Genomic DNA, 23999 nt, shown 5'->3' with positions numbered 1-23999 from the left:
CTTTTATCCTCATCTTCCCTTTATTTCCCAAATATTTGGGGAATTGTTTGTTCCACTCATCCTTTGCGCCCTCCCAGCTGGTCCCTCTTCCATGCCTTACAAACCTGAAATCATGGTCGCGCACGCGCGCACACACACACACACACGCTCTGGGTAGGGGTCATGTCATCGCTAAATCGCCCAGAATAACTGTTTAACAAAAATCCTTTAATTAAGTTGAATTAAACTTGCGGGGAAAAAAAGTGAATTGAGAGGGCAAAGTCAAAAAGATGACCATTTTAAAGCTCTGACTTTTGAGCAATGCTTACTACATCACCTCCAAATGTCACCTTCTGTGGTTTAGTAGGGTAAAAGTAAGTAGTTCCTCCTGAGTTTTTTACGGTGTGCAGGTATCTGAACACATTACCCACTCCAGGGGAACGTTGTCCACACACAGACCAGGCTGCCCGTCTATGTGAGGTGGCCCATGTTCAAGAACAGAGAACCTTTGAATCTCAGGACATCAACGCCATGTGAATAAAAACATGACACTTTAAAAAAAAGCCCGTTAGTCAAATTAGGAGATAGCTGCAAAGTTTTTCAGTCTTTTCTCACATTTCTTTGAAGGACACAGGAACACTGCTTGCCCACTTTCCATTTGAGTAAGCATTTGTTCATTGTACTCAGCATATGGCTCTAATGGTTTTTTATGCCACTGATTGCTTTTGAGAACTCTGTAGAGACCATTGGTAAATCTCATTGAAAATGTTTAGGTCTCTATATATGGTTAGGAAGAATGTGTTTCTAGTGTCTGGGTAGCTCTGTATTTATTTATTTATTTATTTATTTATTTATTTATTTATTTATTTTTATTTTACTTTAAGTTCTGGGAAACATGTGCAGAACGTGCAGGTTTGTTACATAGGTATACACATGCCATGGTGGTTTGCTGCACCCATCAACCCATCATCTGGGTTTTAAGCCCTGCATGCATTAGGTATTTGTCTTAATGCTCTCCCTCCCCTTATCCCCCAAGCCCCTCCCACCAACAGGCTCCGGTGTGTGATGTTCCCCCTCCCTGTGTCCATTTGTCCTCATTGTTCAACTCCGACTTACGAGTGAGAACATGTAGTGTTTGGTTTTCTGTTCCTGTGTTGGTTTGCTGTAGCTCTGTAATTTTTAAATCTTCAAGCAGAAAAATTAACTATATGTTCCTAGCATCTTAACTTCTTTTTTTTCTCTTTCTTTTCTTTTCTTTTCTTTTCTTTTTTTTTTTTTTTTTTTTGAGATGAGGTCTGGCTGTCACCCAGACTGCCAGACTGGAGTGCAGTGGTACAATAAGAGCTCACTGCAGCCTTGACTTCTTGGGCTCACGTGATCCTCCCATGTCAGCCTCTTGAGTAAGTGGCACCACAGGCAAGCACCACCATGCCTGGCATATTTTTTATTATTTATAGAGATGAGGTCTCACTATGTTACCCAGGCTGATCTTGAACTCCTGAGCTCAAGGGATCCTCCTGCCTCAGCCTGTGAAAGAACTGGTATTAGGCCTGAGTCACCGTGCCCAGCTGCATCTTAACTTGTTTAAATATCTTTTTTTCTGTAAAAGAATGTATACTGCTTTTGCAACTCTGAGTTTTTTCCAGCATTATCATCTAAAGTATTTTTCCAAATATTTTCCATGGAAATATAGAATATTTCAAGCTAAAATAAATGTGTCTGTACTATACATTAATATCTGTTATCTAAGTCACTCTTCATCTTATTTATAGTTCTAGCATGTACCTAGATATTCTACCAAGGCAGAGGCCCTTGTAATACACACTTGATGAATTTCTATACTATTGAAGACTGTTTTGTACTTGGCACTTGGCATCTATCTTATCTTTTCCCTTATGTATTTTGTTGGGGGTGGCCTAGGTACAAAGGGTACTCTTCTCAGTTCATAGCTCACTATCATCATTAGCCTTGCTTTATTTATTTATTCTTTTTATATTTCCATTTCCTATCCCCATTCCACTCTCCTATAGGCAACTCTTCTAGTGTATTTGAGGCATATCCTCCATTTGTATATGTTTTTGTAAAACCCATATTGTTGTTTTGTGTGCGTGTATATTTTCTTACTTTTTTTCCGCTTAACACTATCCACTGAGACCTATCCATGTTGCTGGGTGTGTATCTAGCATGTTACTTCAAGTGCTGCAGTATATTCTATAATGTGTGCCCACCACATGTTGCCTAACCACTCCCCAGTGAGAGACAGCGGGGTTCCCTCCAATTCCTCTCACTATAAGCAAAGCTATAATCAACCTCCTTGAATCTGTGCTCCACTTATGGATCTGTGGGAGAATATCTTTGGGCTATCTACCCAGGAGAAGGAATGCTGGATCATGGGGATATCTAGGTTGTTTTCTAGATGGCTCTACTAATTGGCACTCTGCCCAGCAATGCATGAGGGTTTGTAGACCCCACATCCTTGTTAACATTTGTGATTAACTAGATTTCAATTGTTTTGCTAGTCTAATAGGTGGAAAGTGTCACTTTGCTCTTGTCCCAATTTTCATTTCATTGTTACTAATGAACATGTTTATATGTTTTAGATGTTTGTTAACCTTTTGAACTTCCTATTCTGTAAACTGTTCTTATCCTATGACTATTTTTATTTTGAAGTCTTATCTTTATCCAGTTGATTTGGTGTAGTTTCTTATATATTCTAGAAAAGCAACCCCATATCGGTTTTAGACATTGTCAATATCTTCTTTCAAAGGCTCTTACCACCTGGGCAGGGTGGCTCACATCTGTAATTCCAGCACTTTGAGAAGCCAAGGTGGGCGGATCACTTGAGGTCAGGAGTTCGAGACCAGCCTGGCCAACATAGCAAGACCCTGTCTCCACTTAAAATACAAAAACTAGCTGGGCTTGGTGGCACGTGCCTGTAGTCCCAGCTACTCAGGAGGCTGAGGCACGAGAATCACTTGAACCCAAGGAGGTGGAGGTTGCAGTGAGCAGAGGTCACGCCACTATACTCCAGCCTGGGCGACAGAGCAAGACCCTGTCTCAAAAACAAAAACAAAAAACCAACAAAGGCTCTTACGTTTTTCCATGGAGTCCTTTGCTGAAAGAATTTTCACTTTTAATGTAATTTAATTCATGAATGTTTTTGGCCTTACGATTTATATTTGAAGTTTCTTACGATTTATATTTGAAGTTTCATTCAGGAAGTTTTTCCCTGCACCTAGCTAACAAAGATATTGTCCTACAAGATTTTCTACTAACTCTATAATATACACTGTATTTCCTTCTTTAGGGGTGAGGTGGCTAAGGTATTTATCCACCAACTCCCTGTGGTCTCCAATTGGGGGCTGCTTTCAGTGGTGGGGTCATTTATACTCAGCCACTTCTGGCTGGCCCAAGTACAGGCAGCAGAGGAAAAGTCATGGATGCTTGCAATCAGAAACTATAAATTTCCAGTACCCTGGGATGGCAAATGCCAAAGGGATATGACAGGTACTGGTGGTGACTGCTATACTCGCCAAGCTCTAGTCTCTGTTCCATTGGTTCATTCTGTCTGTTCTTGTGCAATTACCATGCCTTTTCTTTTAATTACTGCAGTTTCTATACTATGTCTCAATATCCAATAAGGCAATTCCTAGTAGTAGCTCTTCATATTTAAAATGTTTTCAGCTATTTGTAGACCTATATTTTTCCATATCAATTTTAGGTTAAATTTTAAAGTTTTTTTTTTTTTTTAGATAAATTAAATTGTTTGGGATTGCATTGATTTTATGGGATTTATATTAATTAACAAGGAAAAATGATATTTTTATTATGTTAAATTAATTGTTTCATCCAAGAGAGAATGTCTCTCCAAATACTTATATCATCATCTATTTTCTTTATTAGAAATTAATTTTCTACTGTATAAATTTAGGGTGTGTTTTTGGTTAATTCCTAAATACAGATTTTGTCACTATTGTGTAGACTACAGTATTTTAAATTGTACTTTTATGTTACTTTTGCCTAGTGAAAAGAAATGTTATTGAGTCTTGTATATTGGCATTATATCCAAAAATCTCCTGAACTCTCAAACCAGTTCCAATAGTTCAAGAGCAAGAAGTTTGTTAATGCAATTCATTGCAGTTACAGACTAAAAGAGAAAAAGCATATTGTTTATCTCAATAGTGACACAAATAAAGTATTTAAGTTCACATTTTATTTAGGATTAACAAAACTCTTAGCAAGTTAGGAAAATAAGGGAACTTTCTTAACTGGGTAAACGTTATGTATCGAACTTCTAGAGCAAGTTTATACTTTATGGAGAAGCTTTAGATACATTTACTGTGTAAGCTAGTAAGCAGGTCTTGGCCAGTGATACAAGGAAAGAAGAAATTGTTCCTTCAGTGCTTATCATGTTACCACTGCACCTTTTTTGGCACAGCATATTGATCTAGGAATTTATCCATTTCATCTAATTTCAAAATTATCACCAGATAGTCGTCCATACTTTCTTTTTAACAGCTTTACTGAGATATAATCCACAAGCCATACAATTCACCCACTTAAAGTGCACAACTCAAAGGTTTTTAGTGTATTTACAGAGTTGTGCAACCATCCATCACACAATCAACTATCCATAATACTATTTTAAAACTTTTTTTATATCTCTATTTTTCTTGGGTTCTACATTTTTTGGTCTATATCTTGTTTCTTTGCCTTCCCCTCTGCCTTTTGAAATCAGTACTACTAGCGTTTAACTTACTGAAAGAACAAATATATGGTTTTGTTAAAACTGTTGCTCCACTGTCTTTTTAAAATTTATTTCTGCCATTATTATTATTACTATTATTATTTATTCTTTTTTGAGATGGAGTCTCACTCTGCCGCCCAGGCTCGAGTGCAGTGGTGCCATCTCGGCTCACTGCAACCTCCGCCTCCCAGCCTCCCGAGTAGCTGGGATTACAGGCACATGCCACCATGTCCAGGTAATTTTTGTGTATTAGTAGACGGGGTTTTACTATGTTGACTGGGCTGGTCTCAAACTCTTGATCTCGTGATCTACCCACCTCAGCCCCTCAACGTGCTGGGATTACAGGCATCAGCCAGGACGCCCTGCTTATTTTTATTATTTACTTCATTCGTGTTACTTTTAATTTTCCCTGTTCTTTTTCACCTCATTTTTAGCAGAATGCTTAGCTTATTAATGTTTTTACATTTTCTTCATTCCTGATAAATACATATGAAGCTAAAATTTTTCTCTAGCTACTGTTTTAGCTGTAGCTTATACATTTTGAGTTATAATGTTTTTATTTTTTTCCTGAAGGTCTATCAGTTGTTAAATAAATTTAAGTCTCTAATCCATCTTGAATTAATCTTCGTATAAGGAGTAAGGAAAGGATCCAGTTTCAGCTTTCTACTTATGGCTAGCCAATTTTCCCAGCACCATTTATTAAATAGGGAATCCTTTCCCCATTTCTTGTTTCTCTCAGGTTTGTCAAAGATCAGATGGTTGTAGATGTGTAGCATTATTTCTGAGGACTCCGTTCTGTTCCATTGGTCTATATCTCTGTTTTGGTACCAGTACCATGCTGTTTTGGTTACTGTAGCCTTGAAGTATAGTTTGAAGTCAGGTAGCGTGATGCCTCCAGCTTTGTCCTTTTGACTTAGGATTGTCTTGGGAATGCGGGCTCTTTTTTGGTTCCATATGAACTTTAAAGCAGTTTTTTCCAATTCGGTGAAGAAACTCATTGGTAGCTTGATGGGGATGGCATTGAATCTATAAATAACCTTGGGCAGTATGGCCGTTTTCACGATATTGATTCTTCCTATCCATGAGCATGGTATGTTCTTCCATTTGTTTGTGTCCTCTTTTATTTCACTGAGCAGTGGTTTGTAATTCTCCTTGAAGAGGTCCTTTACATCCCTTGTAAGTTGGATTCCTAGGTATTTTATTCTCTTTGAAGCTATTGTGAATGGGAGTTCATTCATGATTTGGCTCTCTGTTTGTCTGTTACTGGTGTCTAAGAATGCTTGTGATTTTTGCACATTAATTTTGTATCCTGAGACTTTGCTGAAGTTGCTTATCAGCTTAAGGAGATTTTGGGCTGAGACAATGGGATTTTCTAAATATACAATCATGTCATCTGCAAACAGGGACAATTTGACTTCTTCTTTTCCTAACTGAATACCGTTTATTTCTTTCTCTTGCCTGATTGCCCTAGCCAGAACTTCCAACACTATGTTGAATAGGAGTGGTGAGAGAGGGCATCCCTGTCTTGTGCCAGTTTTCAAAGGGAATGTTTCCAGTTTTTGCCCATTCAGTATGATATTAGCTGTGGGTTTGTCATAAATAGCTCTTATTATTTTGAGGTATGTTCCATCAATACCGAATTTATTGAGCGTTTTTAACATGAAGGGCTGTTGAATTTTGTCAAAAGCCTTTTCTGCATCTATTGAGATAATCATGTGGTTCTTGTCTTTGGTTCTGTTGATATGCTGGATTACGTTTATTGATTTGCGAATGTCGAACCAGCCTTGCATCCCAGGGATGAAGCCCACATGATCATGGTGGATAAGCTTTTTGATGTGCTGCTGAATCCGGTTTGCCAGTATTTTATTGAGGATTTTGGCATCAATGTTCATCAGGGATATTGGTCTAAAATTCTCTTTTTTTGTTGTGTCTCTGCCAGGCTTTGGTATCAGGATGATGTTGGCCTCATAAAATGAGTTAGGGAGGATTCCTTCTTTTTCAATTGATTGGAATAGTTTCAGAAGGAATAGTACCAGCTCCTCCTTGTACCTCTGGTAGATTCAGCTGTGAATCCATCTGGTCCTGGACTTTTTTTGGTTGGTAGGCTATTAATTATTGCCTCAATTTTGGAGCCTGCTATTGGTCTATTCAGGTATTCAACTTCTTCCTGGTTTAGTCTTGGGAGAGTGTAAGTGTCCAGGAAATTATCCATTTCTTCTAGATTTTCTAGTTGATTTGCGTAGAGGTGTTTATAGTATTCTCTGATGGTAGTTTGTATTTCTGTGGGGTCGGTGGTGATATCCCCTTTATCATTTTTTATTGCGTCTCTTTGACTCCTCTCTCTTTTCTTCTTTATTAGTCTTGCTAGCAGTCTGTCAATTTTGTTGATCTTTTCAAAAAACCAACTCCTGGATTCATTGATTTTTTGGAGGGTTTTTTGTGTCTCTATCTCCTTCAGTTCTGCTCTGATCTTAGTTATTTCTTGCCTTCTGCTAGCTTTTGAATGTGTTTGCTCTTGCCTCTCTAGTTCTTTTAATTGTGATGTTAGAGTGTCAATTTTAGATCTTTCCAGCTTTCTCTTGTGGGCATTTAGTGCTATAAATTTTCCTCTACACACTGCTTTAAATGTGTCCCAGAGATTCTGGTATGTTGTATCTTTGTTCTCACTGGTTTCAAAGAATATCTTTATTTCTGCCTTCATTTTGTTATGTACCCAGTAGTCATTCAGGAGCAGGTTGTTCAGTTTCCATGTAGTTGAGTGGTTTTGATTGAGTTTCTTAGTCCTGAGTTCTAATTTGATTGCACTGTGGTCTGAGAGACAGTTTGTTATAATTTCTGTTCTTTTACATTTGCTGAGGAGTGCTTTACTTCCAATTATGTGGTCAATTTTGGAATAAGTGTGATGTGGTGCTGAGAAGAATGTATATTCTGTTGATTTGGGTTGGAGAGTTCTATAGATGTCTATTAGGTCCGCTTGGTGCAGAGATGAGTTCAATTCCTGGATATCCTTGTTAACTTTCTGTCTCGTTGATCTGTCTAATGTTGACAGTGGAGTGTTGAAGTCTCCCATTATTATTGTATGGGAGTCTAAGTCTCTTTGTAAGTCTCTAAGGACTTGCTTTATGAATCTGGGTGCTCCTGTATTGGGTGCATATATATTTAGGATAGTTAGCTCTTCCTGTTGAATTGATCCCTTTACCATTATGTAATGGCCTTCTTTGTCTCTTTTGATCTTTGATGGTTTAAAGTCTGTTTTATCAGAGACTAGGATTGCAACCCCTGCTTTTTTTTGTTCTCCATTTGCTTGGTAGATCTTCGTCCATCCCTTTATTTTGAGCCTATGTATGTCTCTGCATGTGAGATGGGTCTCCTGAATACAGCAGACTGATGGGTCTTGACTCTTTATCCAGTTTGCCAGTCTGTGTCTTTGAATTGGAGCATTTAGTCCATTTACATTTAAGGTTAATATTGTTATGTGTGAACTTGATCCTGCCATTATGATATTAACTGGTTATTTTGCTTGTTAGTTGATGCAGTTTCTTCCTAGCCTCAATGGTCTTTACATTTTGGCATGTTTTTGCAGTGGCTGGTACCAGTTGTTCCTTTCCATGTTTAGGGCTTCTTTCAGGGTCTCTTGTAAGGCAGGCCTGGTGGTGACAAAATCTCTAAGCATCTGCTTATCTGTAAAGGATTTTATTTCTCCTTCACTTATGAAACTTAATTTGGCTGGATATGAACTTCTGGGTTTAAAATTCTTTTCTTTAAGAATGTTGAATATTGGCCCCCACTCTCTTCTGGCTTGGAGAGTTTCTGCCAAGAGATCTGCTGTTAGTCTGATGGGCTTCCCTTTGTGGGTAACCCAACCTTTCTCTCTGGCTGCCCTTAAGATTTTTTCCTTCATTTCAACTTTGGTGAATCTGGCAATTATGTGTCTTGGAATTGCTCTTCTGGAGGAGTATCTTTGTGGCGTTCTCTGTATTTCCTGAATTTGAATGTTGGCCTGCCCTGCTAGGTTGGGGAAGTTCTCCTGGATGATATCCTGAAGAGTGTTTTCCAACTTCGTTCCATTTTCCCCCTCACTTTCAGGCACCCCAATCAGATGTAGATTTGGTCTTTTTACATAATCCCATACTTCTTGCAGGCTTTGTTCATTTCTTTTTCTTCTTTTTTCTTTTGGTTTCTCTTCTTGCTTCATTTCATTCATTTGATCCTCAGTCGCTGATACTCTTTCTTCCAGTTGATCGAGTCAGTTACTGAAGCTTGTGCATTTGTCATGTATTTCTCGTGTCATGGTTTTCAACTCTGTCATTTCGTTTATGACCTTCTCTGCATTAATTAGTCTAGCTGTCAATTCTTCCACTCTTTTTTCAAGATTTTTAGTTTCTTTGTGCTAGGTACATAATTCCTCCTTTAGCTCTGAGAATTTTGATGGACTGAAGCCTTCTTCTCTCATCTCGTCATAGTCATTCTCTGACCAGCTTTGATCCATTGCTGGTGATGGGCTGCGCTCCTTTGCAGGGGGAGATGCGCTCTTATTTTTTGAATTTCCAGCTTTTCTGCCCTGCTTTTTCCCCATCTTTGTGGTTTTATCTGTCTCTGGTCTTTGATGATGGTGGCGTACTGATGGGGTTTTGATATAGGTGTCCTTCCTGTTTGATAGTTTTCCTTCTAACAGTCAGGACCCTCAGCTGTAGGTCTGTTGGAGATTGTTTGAGGTCTGCTCCAGACCCTGTTTGCCTGGGTATCAGCAGCAGAGGTTGCAGAAGATAGAATATTACTGAACAGCGAGTGTACCTGTCTGATTCTTACTTTGGAAGCTTCCTCTCAGGGGTGTACTCCACCCTGTGAGGTGTGGGGTGTCAGACTGCCCCTAGTGGGGGATGTCTCCCAGTTAGGCTACTCAGGGGTCAGGGACCCACTTGAGCAGGCCGTCTGTCCCTTCTCAGATCTCAACCTCTGTGTTGGGAGATCCACTGCTCTCTTCAAAGCTGTCAGACAGAGTCGTTTGTGTCTGCACAGGTTGCTGCTGCTTTTTTTGTTGTTGTTATTTAGCTGTGCCCTGTCCCCAGAGGTGGAGTCTACAGAGACAGGCAGGTTTCCTTGAGCTGCTGTGAGCTCCACCCAGTTCGAGCTTCCCAGTGGCTTTGTTTACCTACTTAAGCCTCAGCAATGGCGGGCGCCCCTCCCCCAGCCTCGCTGCTGCCTTGCGGTTAGATCGCAGACTGCTGTGTTAGCAATGAGGGAGGCTCCGTGGGCATGGCACCCTCCCGGCCAGGTGTGGGATATATTCTCCTGGTGTGCCTGTTTGCTTAAAGCGCAGTATTGGGGTGGGAGTTACCTGATTTTCCAGGTGTTGTGTGTCTCAGTTCCCCTGGCTAGGAAAAGGGATTCCCTTCCCCCTTGTGCTTCCCAGGTGAGGCGATGCCTCGCCCTGCTTCAGCTCTCGCTGGTCGGGCTGCAGCAGCTGATCAGCACCGATTGTCTGGCACTCCCTAGTGAGATGACCCCAGTACCTCAGTTGAAAATGCAGAAATCACCGGTCTTCTGTGTCGCTTGCGCTGGGAGTTGGAGACTGGAGCTGTTCCTATTTGGCCATCTTCGTCTCTGCCAACTCTTATGTTGAAAATCTGGTTTTCTGGCCGGGCGCGGTGGCTCAAGCCTGTAATCCCAGCACTTTGGGAGGCCGAGACAGGCGGATCACGAGGTCAGGAGATCGAGACCATCCTGGCTAACACGGTGAAACCCCGTCTCTACTAAAAATACAAAAACTAGCCGGGCGAGGTGGCGGGCGCCTGTAGTCCCAGCTACTCCGGAGGCTGAGGCAGGAGAATGGCATAAACCCGGGAGGCGGAGCTTGCAGTGAGCTGAGATCCGGCCCCTGCACCCCAGTCCGGGCGAAAGGGGGGAGACCCCCCCTAAAAAAAAAAAAAAAAAAAAAGAAAATCTGGTTTTCTTTTATTAACATATAAGATCCTTATTTGTCTGTTATGATGGTTTATTTATTTGAATTCTGTTTGATCAGATATATTCTCTTTCAGTTTGTATTTGCTTGCTACATAATTTTCCATCCTTTTATACTTAGTCTTTTTTGTTTTCTGTTTTAAGTGTGATACTGATAGACAATATATATCTGGATCTATTTTTAAAAATCCAATCTTAGAACCTCTGTCTTTTAAGTACATACAGATTTACTGTAACTACTCTGTTCTTGTATTACTCTATTTTATTCTGTTATTGGCATTTATTTCTGCCCTCTTAACAATTTACAAAATTTTTGTTTTTTATTTAATAAAAATAGTAATTCTGGGTTTTATTATTAGATTATTGGTAAAATCATAGTTCTCCCAAAGCTCAATTATAGATTTTAACATGATAATTTCAAAGAAGGGTAAAGTTTCTACAAATTTGTGTGATGATAGTTCCTTACCTCATTCCACAACTGTAGCTGTTGTGCAGGCTGTAATCCTTGAGGTGATATTGGAGCACCTAAAAATAAAGTTATAGCCACAGGTTAACTTTAACTTTATAGCATTTCTTCTAAAATTAAATATCCATATATAATTCTTTCTTGGACACTTTCTTCATTTTTCACTGTACATCGTCACCCACCTATTTCAACTAAATATTTCAGCATTTGATTTAGTACAAGGAGACATAATTACTAAACAAACCTTAATAACATTAAAAAGATATTACTCTCAAGAATGAATTACTTATGTCTACAGACAAATAGAAACACACCTCATGCTCATGAATTGGAAGACTGAATATTGTGAAAATGATCATACTGCCCAAAGCAATCTACATATTCAATGCAATTCCCATCAAAATATCAAAATCATCTTTTACAGAACCAGAAAAACAATCCTAAAATAAAACCAAAAAGAGCCCACATAGCCAAAGCAATACTAAGCAAAAAGAATACATCCGGAGGCATCACATTACTGGACTTCAAATTATACTATAAGGCTATAGTTACCAAAACAGTATGGTACTGGTATAAAAACAGGCATTTAGACTAATGGAAAAGAATAGAGAACAAAGAAATAAAGCCAAATACTTAAAACCAACTATTCTTCAATAAAGTATACAAAAACATAAATTGGAGAAAGTACACCCTTATTCAATAAATGGTGCTAGGAAAACTGACAAGCCACATACAGAAGAATGAAAGTGGATCCTTATTTCTCACCTTAAAAATCAACTCAAGACATATCAAGGACTTAAATATAAGACTTGAGACCATAAAAATTCTAGAAGGTCCATTGGAAAAACTCTTTTGGACATTGGCTTAGGCAAAGAATTCATGACTAAAATCCCAAAAGCAAAAGCAACAAAAACTAAAATAAATAAATGGGACCTAATTAAACTAAAAAGCTTCTGCACAGCAAAAGAGATAATCAGCAGAGTAAATAGACAACCCACAGAGTAGGAGAAAATATATGCAAACTATGCATCCAACAAAGGACTAGTATCCAGAATCTACGAGGAACTCAAATCAGCAAGAAAAAAAAAATCCCATCAAAAAGTTGGCAAAGAACATGAATAGACATTTCTCAAAAGTAGATATACAAAGAGCCAGCAAACGGCCGGGTGCGGTGGCTCAAGCCTGTAATCCCAGCACTTTGGGAGGCCGAGACGGGCGGATCACGAGGTCAGGAGATCGAGACCATCCTGGCTAACACAGTGAAACCCCGTCTCTACTAAAAAATACAAAAAACTAGCCGGGCGAGGTGGCGGGCGCCTGTAGTCCCAGCTACTCGGGAGGCTGAGGCAGGAGAATGGCGTAAACCCGGGAGGCGGAGCTTGCAGTGAGCTGAGATCCGGCCACTGCACTCCAGCCTGGGCGACAGAGCGAGACTCCGTCTCAAAAAAAAAAAAAAAAAAGAAAAAAGAAAAAGAGCCAGCAAACATATGAAAAAAAAAATGCTCAGCATCACTAACCATCAGGGAAATGCAAATTAAAACCACAAGTTAATACCTTACTCCTGCAAGAACAGCCATAATTACAAAGTCAAAAAACAATAGATGTTGGCATGGATGTGTAAAAAGGGAACACTTTTACACTACTGGTGGGAATGTAAACTAGTACAACCACTATGGAAAACAGTACGGAAATTCCTTAAAGAACCAAAAGTAGATCTACGGGTTGATCCAGGAATCCCACTACTGGGTATCCATCCAAAGGAAAAGAAGTCATTATATGAAAAAGATACATGTGCACACATGTTTATAGCAGCAAAATTTGCAACTGCAAAGATATGGAAACAACCTATGTTCCTATTGACCAACAAGTGGATAAAGAAAATGTGGTGTATATATACACCACGGACTATCTCTCAGCCATAAAAAGGAACAAAGTAATGTCTTTTGCAGCAACTTGGATGGAGCTGGAGGCCATTATTTGAAGTGAATGGGAAACTAAATACCATATGTTATCACTTGTAAGTGGGAGCTAAGCTATGAGGACACAAGACATAGAGTGATGTAATGGACTTTGGGGACTCTGAGGTGGGAGGCTAGGAGGAGGCTGGGGGATAAAAGACTACATATTGGGTATAGTGTATGCTTCTTGGATGACAGGTGCACTAAAAACTCAGAAAATCAGTCTGGTTGATTGCATATCCTGATTGATTTTTTTTCCTAATTCTGTCATGTTTTAGGCAACTCTTGCCTTGAATTCATACAAGTTTTTACTGTTATCTCATTTAAGTTCTGATAACAACAATAATAATGACAGTAATCAACTACATTTTCTGTGGCACTAAGCGTTAGAAACAACTTAGAGAGGTCATGCAGTCCATAAAAGAGTGGCTTTATTTCAGAACCTGACAGAGTCCCCTCTCATGGGACAACTATTCAAAGTGGGTAAATAATCTTACACACTTCTCAAATATATATTTCTCACCCTACCACAAACATATGTCCCAAAGTCACAGTTGTCTGGTAGATCCTAACCTGAGCTCATTGTTTTCAGGAAGGGATAAAGCTGTGCTTCTCAAATTTCCATATAAAACACCTGGTGATCTCACTAAATGAGATTCTGTTTGACAGAGCATTCGTGTTTAAATAATGCATTTTTTACTCTTATACTTTTGACCATCCCTGGCCCCCAGTAAAAGTGGAAGCTTCCACCTCAGCTTCACTGTGTTCAGACACACCGCCTCATTGGGACCATGGAGAGTTTGCTTCTTTCCATTTCCCAAGCTGGTATGGGCCACTTAGAAAGGCCACTAAGCCTAACTTAGCCCCAGGCACTTCCATAAAATAGAAAAAGGATATTTTGTGGCCCTTCTAAAAAACATGTAAACACAGTTTCATGGTAAAAAATAAAATAAAATAAAAGAGACAAAATTTTTAAAAAATTCTATGATTTGTAGAAAACGAATAATATCCTGGCCAGGCACAGTGGTTCATGCTTGTAATCCCAACACTTTGGGAGGACGAGACAGGCGGATCATGAGGTCAGGAGATCGAGATCATCCTGGCTAACACAGTGAAACCCTGTCTCCACTAAAAATACAAGAAAATTAGCTGGGCATGGTGGCAGGCGCCTGTAGTTCCAGCTATTCGGGAGGCTGAGGCAGGAGAATGGGGTGAATCCAGGAGGCGGAGCTTGCAGTGAGCCCAGATGGGGCCACTGCACTCCAGCCTGGGTGACAGAGCAAGACTCCGTCTCACGAAAAGAAAACGACTAACGACTAATATCCTATGACTGAACCCAAACGTAAGGGGGAGATACTCTTTCCTTTGTCTATGTGTTAATTAGAGTCAATGTGATTTTCATTCTGGATATGGACTTCACATTGTCAAAGAGCAATACTGTTCTTAGATCACTTTCCGTGTTTTCAGGGACAGTGCCTGTATCATAAAAACTTTACTGTTTTTGATAAGTTTCAGTGAGAAACTTCAAGGTATTTATACTTCATTACTATTTAGTAAAGTGAAATCTTCAGTATTATACAGTATACTCTGCTGAAAATAAAATCTTGTACATCCGTAAATACATTACGTATAAGAAAGACAGACCTGATTATTCTAAAAGTAGTGCCAATTTTCTTTTCTCATAGTGAGTATGTACTTCACTGTGGGTTTGGGAAGTGAGAAATCTTTACTGCCAAGTGAACGTTAAAAATTATTCTATGAGCAAGAGGCCTGGGCAGGAAAAGACACTCCTTAACTTAGTCTTGACCATTTGATAACTTATTGTCACAGGCAAAATCAAGTAACAGTTTGTTGCAGATATCCAAAATGTGTTCCTCTTACAGAAGTTTCCTTCTTTATTTTACTAGTGTTCTCTGAATAGTAAATTGTTTCCATCCACTGAATCTGTGGCTGATCCTTTATCTTCGCATGGTCATTGTGTGCTCTGCACACAATTTTTTTTTCCCAAGGATGCTGCATTTAATAACACTTTTATTTTCCTCTGGCATTGCAACATTTGTTGTGTTGTTTTTTGAGGCATCCAGTTGCATCTTGATGATTGACCATGGTAGATAATCTCTGGGTTTTGCTTATGTATGTCACATCCCCCTTGGTGCCATCTTTAGGGACTCAGGACTGGGACAGATCACATGGCCATTCACCCTCTCCCCATCCTACCACATTTTTAAAGAGATACAATTCATTTTCTAGTATTCAGAGCAGGTCTGAAGGGGAATGAAGATGCAAAAGGGCAATCTAGGGGGCCTCTGGGTAGTAAAGGAAGTATCTCATTCTTTTGCTTGAAAAATATTGGGGTTATTTATGAGACTATTGGTATGTCAGCAGATATGCTCTTTTGGAAATAAAAGCCAAGACTCATCTCTTTTACGAACCAGCTGCTGCTTTCTATACTCTTCAATCACCAGCAGTCGGAAATTCTCCAAACCACCCCAAGGCAGTTATCTCTGATGCAAATTTCTCTGCATGCAAAATTCACTGATGCCAAATTCACTGCAAGCATGTAGCATGCAAATGCACAGAAATCCATTTTCTTTACACAGCAAAGTCACTTTTCAAACTATGCTTATCTGCATCCTTAAGAGGGCAGATAAAGATTACCATCCTAAGTTACCAATAATATATTTAAAATCCTAAAAGATGAACATTTACCTTGGGAGAAAATAATGTTATATCACTACTGGCTATGTGGAGAAGGTTTGGGTTTGCTAGCTTCTGACTGCTTGGATTTCAAAGCCAAATTATCTTGCTTTTCAAGTAGAGGAGTCTCTCTCTCTCTCTCACACACACACACACACACACACACAGCCCTCCAATGCCTCAGGAAAGGACAAAATCAAAACAATGAGAGGAGAACAGTAAAAATAAATAGATTAGGAAAAGCATAGCGGTCTCTGTTTTCCCATCTCTAATTGAGGGATGGACTACAGGCTCTGCAGTTGTGATTTTAAGTACCCAACGTTCTGAACAATGACACAACAGTCTGCCACTTTTACCTCACTGACAGGAGAGCAGAGGGAAGCTACGAGAACCTTCTGCCAAGCTAGAAAATTTACGGCTGTAGCCAGGCAGTGGTTGACAATGGAGGGACCCCTGACTTGGGGATGAATAATGGTCCCCATAAGCCACCTGCAAACGTAAGCTGTAACCCTTGGAGAACCCAGAAAATGATCTCTCCATGCAAATCTCTCCAGAACGTTTGCATTCTGCTCGGCTATGTCTCCAAAGCTTCAGATCTCCTTCCCTGACCTTGCGTTTCCTATTTCTTTCGTCTAAGCCAAGCTCAGGAAGTCCCTATTGTTATCAAATCACATCTGCCATCACTTGCTGTAGCTGTCGCACTGCCTGAAAGCCTGGCTTGCACATTTGCCTCTTCAACTTTGTGTGATGAGAAGTTCTCTATTCCTTTTCCTGATCTAGTGCCTGAAAACCGATAAAACACAAAGCCCACTCCTTCCCCCTTCTAAGCGGTTAGCGCGTGGGGCCCGTTGTACAGCTCAGGTTTATGTCAACATAACACGAGCTCACTCACCAAAGAGGCTGAGCATTCGCCAAGTTTACCTTGCCTCAGCGGACGAAGTATCAGGCTCACTCTTGTTTTGCTTCGACCATCAATCCCTTCAATAATTGCAATCAAAGGGAAGGCATTTTAACGTTCATTATTTTAATACCCGTTTCCACGGGCCAGCGGGGCTGGAAATCCCGAGGATGAGGGAGCCCTATCAGTCTCCACCTATCGCAGTCGGCCCCGCGCAGGGTCTCCGCTGGGCATCACCGCGCGGGGCCTGGGGATTTCGGCCCCGGCCGGGCCCCTTGCTCCCTTGTCGCTAGTTGCCCTGGGGGGGGGGGGGCGATCTGTGCCTGGGAGGCAGGAAATCCCGCGGCACCAGAGAAGCGAAGCGAAGTCCCAGAAGCCAAGTGAAGGTGAAAGAAAGGGCGGGAGAGAGCTGTGAGTGGAGCCAGAGAGAGGCGCGCATGGTGCGGCTGCGGCCGGGTGCGGGACCGTCTTACCTCCGCAGGCGCCCGCGCAGCAGGCGAGCAGCAGCAGCAGCAGGAGCGGGGACGCCGCGGCCACCTGTCCGGGGGGCGACCTGCGGGGGGAACTCGCTGTTCGCAGCATCTCGGCGGCTGCAGGAGGCTCGCTGCTAGGGACCCTGCGCTGCGCCACGCCGAGCTGGTGCTCTACCTGGTGCCCTGGCAGTGCCTCCAGCGGCCCTGGAGCGCCGCTCGCGGGGCCCACACACAGAACTGAGCGCCCCGCGCGCCGCCAACTTTTAAATCTCGCGCACACGTGGGCTGGGCTGCGCAGTCCCCGCCGCGCGTCACCTCGCCGCCTGCCACCCCCAGCCTACCCCGCGTCACCCGCCCCACTGCCTGCCCGCGCCCCACCCTGCAGCGGGACCCGAGCCCTCTGGCCTGAGGTTTTGACCCAAGTACCACGCATTTTCGCTCTGGGATAAAGAGAATGGAATTTAAATAATGCACCATTCACACCTTTGGAAGGACTGGAGTGGGAACAAAATGGAGATGGCAAACCAGGCCGTCTGAGTTTTTAAACTTGGTAGTGGCGACGCTGTCTGGTTTCCTGGGTCTGCGTGGGACGCCCTTTCTCCTTCGTCTCTGCCAGAGCTCTGGCAGCCCCTAGTACGCACCTCTGTGGAAGCGCCTCTGTTTTGTTCCCCGGTTTATCTCCAGGTCCAAGCTCAATGCCTGGTGCATATCACGGCAGTGCTGGTTCAAAGGTGATGTTGATGCTTTCGACCCTCCCCCAAATTCCTGCAAAATCACAGACCCCTTAGGGAAATGCAGTTGCCTGTTTATAATAAAGGATAAAGAAGAAAGGACTGCTGGGGCTTGACTACACACATTTCTAACAGCTCTGGAGCGCTGGTTATCCTACGGGTTTCCAAGCCTAAGGAAACTCCTTTTTCTATGCATTTCTGCTGCTACTGCATCCTGATTTCTACCGTGACCTGACTCCCTCTTTCCATCTCTATACTTTCCTCGATTGGAAACGTTCAGGAAGCAGCCTCTTCTAGGACACCAGCTAATACAGTCCTAATTTCCTTCTACAGAAAGAGGGAAAACTGGTCTTTATTATTATTATATCAAGTTCCAGGGTACATGCGCAGGATGTGCCGGTTTGTCCCATAGCTAAACGTGTTCCATAGTGGTTTGCTGTACCTATCAACCTGTCACCTAGGAATGAAGCCCAGAATGCATTAGCTATTTTTCCTGATGCTCCCCCTGTCCCCGCATCCCACCCCCCCATAGGTCCCAGTGTGTGAAAACCGGTCTTATTTGACCTCCCTTTGAAAGGCGAGGAACGCCAAGGAAAGGGCAGGAAGTACATTAACATTTCTGAAGGGGCATTTTTGCGTCAGACATTTTCTCATGTTATTTTATTTAATATTCATGGCATCTCTGGGATGTAGAAGTACTGAAATTCTCATTTATGATGCCAGGAAGGATTAAACAATCTGCTCAGGGCTGTCAGCACGTGAGGGAGCCACTGGCTATTCTACTCCACCAAGATACCTCTCCCTAAATACAGAGTTTTAATGTATCAGGCACATACAGCTCAACCTACTGTAAGCAAGACCTGACCTTTGGGGATACAAGATTTAGTGACAGTAGGACCTTTCTTTCCTAAGGAAGTTATAACTTGGTAAAGGACCCTAAACACTTACTCAAATAGCTGAATTACAAGGCAGATTGGGATAGTGCTCTGTCAGAAATATGAAGAGAGGCAGGAGTAAAACCCTGACAGATTAGGTAAAAAAAAAAAAAAATGGCCACCTTCTTTAAATTCTTTATACACAGGAAGCATGTAAGAAAGGCTGGATTATAGGGTCTGGTCCAAGTTCAGGGATGGGTGAGAAAATATTTGATTCAAGATTCTTGTACTTTGATTTATTCCCAAAGTAGTAAAAAAAAGAAAAAAAAAAAAAGAGCACAAAGGATGTAAATGACCTACGGATGCAAGCAAGTGAACATGGCTCTGCTTCCCTATGAGCTTCTTCCTGGTGTCTCCCAGAGGTGTACTGAAAGATCACCAGTCCCAGCAGCCAGTGTGAGCGTGAAATGTCAGCCAGAGCAGAGAAGCCTGAAACAGTGGGCTCAATGTTTTTTATATCCCCAAGAAGTCAGCAAAATAAACAACTTGTGTATTAAAGGTTTTTTTTTTTTTTTTTTTCTTGCATGAACTAGCCTGCTTAGAATGTTCTTGTACATGCCCCCTAGTGTACACGTGCAAGAGTTTTCTGAGGAATATTCCCAGGAGTGGAGTTATTAGGTCATAGGTGATGATCTAGCTAATCTCTGTTTTACACTGTTTTCCAAAGTGTTATACCAATTTACATTCCCACCAACCATGAATGAAGTTTCCATGGCTATTCATTCATGCAGAAACCTTTGTCAATCTGGTGAGTGTGACTTCTTTCCTTTCTTTTTTTTTTTTTTCTTTTTTTTTTTTTTTTTTTGAGATGGAGTCTCACTCTGTTACCCAGGCTGGAGTGCAGTGGTACGATCTTGGCTCACTCCAACCTCTCTCTCCCAGTTCAAGGGATCCTCCTGTCTCAGTCTCCTAGTTGGGACTACAGGTGTGCACCACCACACCTGGCTAATTTTTGTATTTTTAGTAAAGATGAAGTTTCACCATGTTGGCCAGGCTGGTCTTTGAATGCTTGACCTCAGGTAATCCCCCTGCCTCAGCCTCCCAAAGTGTTGGGACTATAGATATAAGCCGCTGAGCCTGGCTAGTGTGACTTTTTATTGTGGACTTAATTTGCAATCCCAGTTTACTAAAAGAGGTTGAGTAATTTTCCACAAATTATTGGCCATTATTGCTTCATCTTCTGTGAAATATCTCAGTGAAAATTTATTTCGCCCATTTTCCCCCATTGGGTTGTTAACTTTTTTCTTAATCATTATAGCAATGCTTTATGTATTTGGGAACATTTGTTTGATTAAATATGTGGCAAATATTTTCTCCCTATTTATGGCTTTTCTTCCATTATTTTTAATATGAGTTGTTATTTTTGAAGAAATGTTCAGGAGAAGACTTGCAGGCTTGAAGGTCATACCATTATGTGACTTGAATGATAAGAGAAGATAGGGGAGTAGGAAAGTGGGGGCAGATAGGCACTGGATTCCTCTGGGAACAGATGACTAAATGGAAACTGATTCTACAGGTACCCCTTTGTCCAAGCATTGCAAAGAAGTGAAATCCCAGATCACTGCAGTGGTCCCTTGATAATTTAGTTACAGACATTCCAATCTGTACTTCTAAATTTACATTCATTTGAGCTTGTATATCCAAGTATCTCAATACGAGCTTTGAGAGCATTTCCATTTATTCTGTATCAGATTGAAAGTTTGATTCTTAATGCCATGCTGATTCCTCTCACCTATTATCTCTTGCATTCTTCACCACAAATTGGCAACTGGACTTTGCTTTCTGCTGACAATCTATAACAATGAAGGTTCAATTGGTCAAGGGCCTGCAGATTAGCAAGACCTACTAGCTTGTGATAGAGATGTCCAGAAAAGTTGTCTTGGAAGGATTAGAAGAGGAGGATAGTGGGATATCATGAGAATGAGAGAGTCAGCAATAGACAGAAACCAGTGAGGCAGCTTAGTGGTATTTCATGCCTGTAATCCCAGAGCTTTGGGAGGCTAAGGTAGGAGGATCACTTGTGGGCCAGGAGTCTGAGACGGGCCTGGGCAACATAATGAAATGTCATCTCTACAAAAAATAAAAAGAAAATTTAGTTGGATGCAATGGCATGCACCTGTAGTCCTAGCTACTCAGGAGGCTGAGGCAGGTGGATTGCTTGAGCCCAGGAATTTAAGGTTGCAGTGAGCTCTGATTGTGCCACTGCACTCCAGCCTGGGAAATAGAGTGAAACTGTGTCTCTGTGAGTGGATGAATGAATGAATGAATATATACATACATACATATATACACATATACAGTCAGTTGACAATAGGGAAGTCTAGTAATAAGCAAAGATATCCAGCTTCAAGAACTAAGAGTAGAGGCAAGATCTGGAAGATTCAAGCATTCTAGGCAAGGTGAAATCATGAAGTCCTTCAAATATTGATCAAACACCTACTGGGCTCCATTCTGGGAGCTTGGAATATAGCAGTGATGTCTCTGCCTTGGAGTTGGCAGAGTTTCAAGAGAGTCAGACAATAAGAGAGTAAATTTTAAAATTAGCAATTTCAGCTAGTAGCAAATGCTATGAAAGAAATTAAGCCAGGGTAATGAAATAATAGAAGGTGGCTGGCAGTTGGGGGAAAGATACTTGAGTCAGGATCATCTAGGCATGTGTCTCTGAGGAGGGGTTATGGGAGGCCTGAATGATGAGAAGGAATGAGTTATGGGAAGAGCTGGGAAAAAGGAACCCCAGACAGAGGGGCCATCAAGTGCAAAGGTCCTGAGGCAGAAACAAGTCTCAAAGATTTAGGGAGCAGAAGGAAGCCAGTGTAGCTGGCATGGAGTGAGTAGGCAAGGTAGGGTCTTGATCATTGATGAGTCTTAGAGGCCATAATGAGTTCAGATTTTTCTCTAAGTAAAATGGGAAGCCTTTGGGGGATTTAAAGAAGAGGAGTGAGATGATCTGAATTATATTTGAAAAAGATCACTCCAGCTTCAATGAGGAACAGGTTCTGGGGGACCCAAATAGAAGCAGGGAGACCAGGTAAGAGGATACTACAGAAGCTCATGCCATGGCCAAAAGGAACGAAGTACTGATATATGCTACAACCTGTGTGAAACTTGAAAACACTTATCCCAAGCAAAAGAAGCCAGACACAAAAGGCCACATATTGTATGATTACATTTATGTGTAATGTCTAGAATAAGCAACTCCATGGAGACAGAAAATAGATTGGTGGTTTTCAGGGATTGGTGAGAGTGACTGCTTCTACGTATAACGGTTTCCTTTTGGGGTGATGAAAATGTTCTGGAATTAGACAGTAGTAACAGTTGCACAGCCTTTTGAATAGACTAGAAACCATTGAATTATACACTCTAAAAGGATGAATTTTATAATGTGAATAATATTTCAACTTTGAAAAAAGATTGAAGTCTAGATCACATATTATAATATGTTGGATCGGATGGTGGCAGTCTTTGCATCTTAGCACAAGCAAAATTTGTCTATTTTTGGCATGAAATATCCAAATTTTATTACATAGTCCTAGATGTTCTTAGTAACTCGAAATCCCCCTCTCCCACTTCACGAAGGCATTCACCTAGGACATGTCTGCATCAGTGACTCTGTTGTAATTCCTAGTTTTAATTTTTTCAGGGCAGAAAATACTTTATAAAAGCCAAGTGGAGAGCATTGGTCTTTACACTAACTTTAATATGATTCTTTTTTTTTTTTTTTTTTTTTTGAGACGGAGTCTCGCTCTGTCGCCCAGGCTGGAGTACAGTGGCGCCATCTCAGCTCACTGCAAGCTCCGCCTCCCGGGTTTATGCCATTCTCCTGCCTCAGCCTCCCGAGTAGCTGGGACTACAGGCGCCCACCACCTCGCCCGGCTAGTTTTTTGTATTTTTTAGTAGAGACGGGGTTTCACCGTGTTAGCCCGGATGGTCTCGATCTTCTGACCTCGTGATCCGCCCGTCTCAGCCTCCCAAAGTGCTGGGATTACAGGCTTGAGCCACCGCGCCCGGCTGATATGATTCTTAACTAAGAACGGCATCATTATCTATAAAATGGACAGTGGATACTATCTGTGAAATAATAATAACCTGCTACGAATAAATGTTTTACAGGGTGTGTATTCACTTATTTAATGAGCATTCAAGTGTCAGCCATGTATAGACTCTCAAAATTCTGAAAATTCTGTATTCTGTTTTATTATCTCTGAGACCACCTGCACCCTTTCATACGTGCTATAGACTGAATATATTACCCCAAAATTCTTAAGTTGAAATCTTAATCCCTATGTGATGGTATTTGGAGGTAGGGCCTTTGGGAGATGATTGGATAGTGAGTGTGCAGCCCTCATGAATGGGTTAGTGCTCTTAGAAAAGAGGCCCCAGAGAGCTCCCTTAACCATTCTACCGCATGAGGAAACAGCAGAAAGACAGCCATCTGTGAACCAGGACGTGGGCCCTCACCAGACCCTGAATCTGCCAGTACATTCATCCTGGACTTCCCAATCTCCAAACTGTGAGAAATAAATTTTTGTTGTTTATAAGCCACTTAGTTTATGGTTTTCTTGTTTTTTGTGTTTAACAGGGTCTCGCTTTGTCACTCAGGCTAGGGTGCAGTGGCACAATTACAGCTCACTGCAATCTCAGTCTCCCAGGCTCGAGTGATCCTGCCACCTAAGCCTCCCAAGTCGCTGGAACTACAGGTGTGTACCACCACATCCAGATAATTTTATTTTGTACAGAGATAGGGCCTCCCTATGTTGCCCAGCCTGGTCTCCAACTTCTGGGCTCAAGTGATCTTCTCACCTCAGCCTCCCAAAGTGCTAGGATTACTGAGGTGAGCTACCCTGCCTGGTGTATGGTACTCATAAATAACAGCCCAAATTGACTAAGACAATATATCTTCTCAATGTCCTATTATTCACTGCTTATGCTGATGCAGCCTGAGCCATTTAGAAATACTACCCTAATTTCAAATTTGAAATGCAGAGGAAAGTTTTTGCTTAAGGATGTCTTAATACCAAAAAGTCAAAGTTCTACTGAATTTGAAAGCAAAGTACTCCAAAGACCCAATTTAGCCTGTGATCTCTATATAGAGTTCAGGATAGAAGCCAGTTGTGGAGCTATAGAGCTCAGGCTCTAGAATAGACAGTCATTTGT

The 23999-nt window shown here is 41.4% G+C and overlaps 1 protein-coding gene across 3 annotated transcripts in view; it reads right to left on the bottom strand.

Moving 5' to 3' along the window:
- NMU (neuromedin U) overlaps positions 1-17369 on the bottom strand; it is a 40922-nt gene extending 23553 nt beyond the window's left edge. For all 3 annotated transcript variants that reach the window (XM_023192238.2, XM_023192241.2, XM_023192239.2), the window contains exons 1-2: positions 17180-17369; positions 11154-11212 (exon numbers count right to left, since the gene is read on the bottom strand). In XM_023192238.2, coding sequence (XP_023048006.1) covers positions 11154-11212; positions 17180-17288 — 168 coding nt within the window. In that variant the 5' untranslated portion in view covers positions 17289-17369. The remainder of the gene's footprint in view (positions 1-11153; positions 11213-17179) is intronic.
- Between the last annotated feature and the right edge of the window lie 6630 nt (positions 17370-23999).

This window comes from Piliocolobus tephrosceles, chromosome 3 (assembly GCF_002776525.5).
Source record: "Piliocolobus tephrosceles isolate RC106 chromosome 3, ASM277652v3, whole genome shotgun sequence".
Taxonomy (NCBI): domain Eukaryota; kingdom Metazoa; phylum Chordata; class Mammalia; order Primates; family Cercopithecidae; genus Piliocolobus; species Piliocolobus tephrosceles.
The sequence above is the reverse complement of the archived record's forward strand: the minus strand, read 5'-3'. Positions and strand labels throughout refer to the sequence as shown.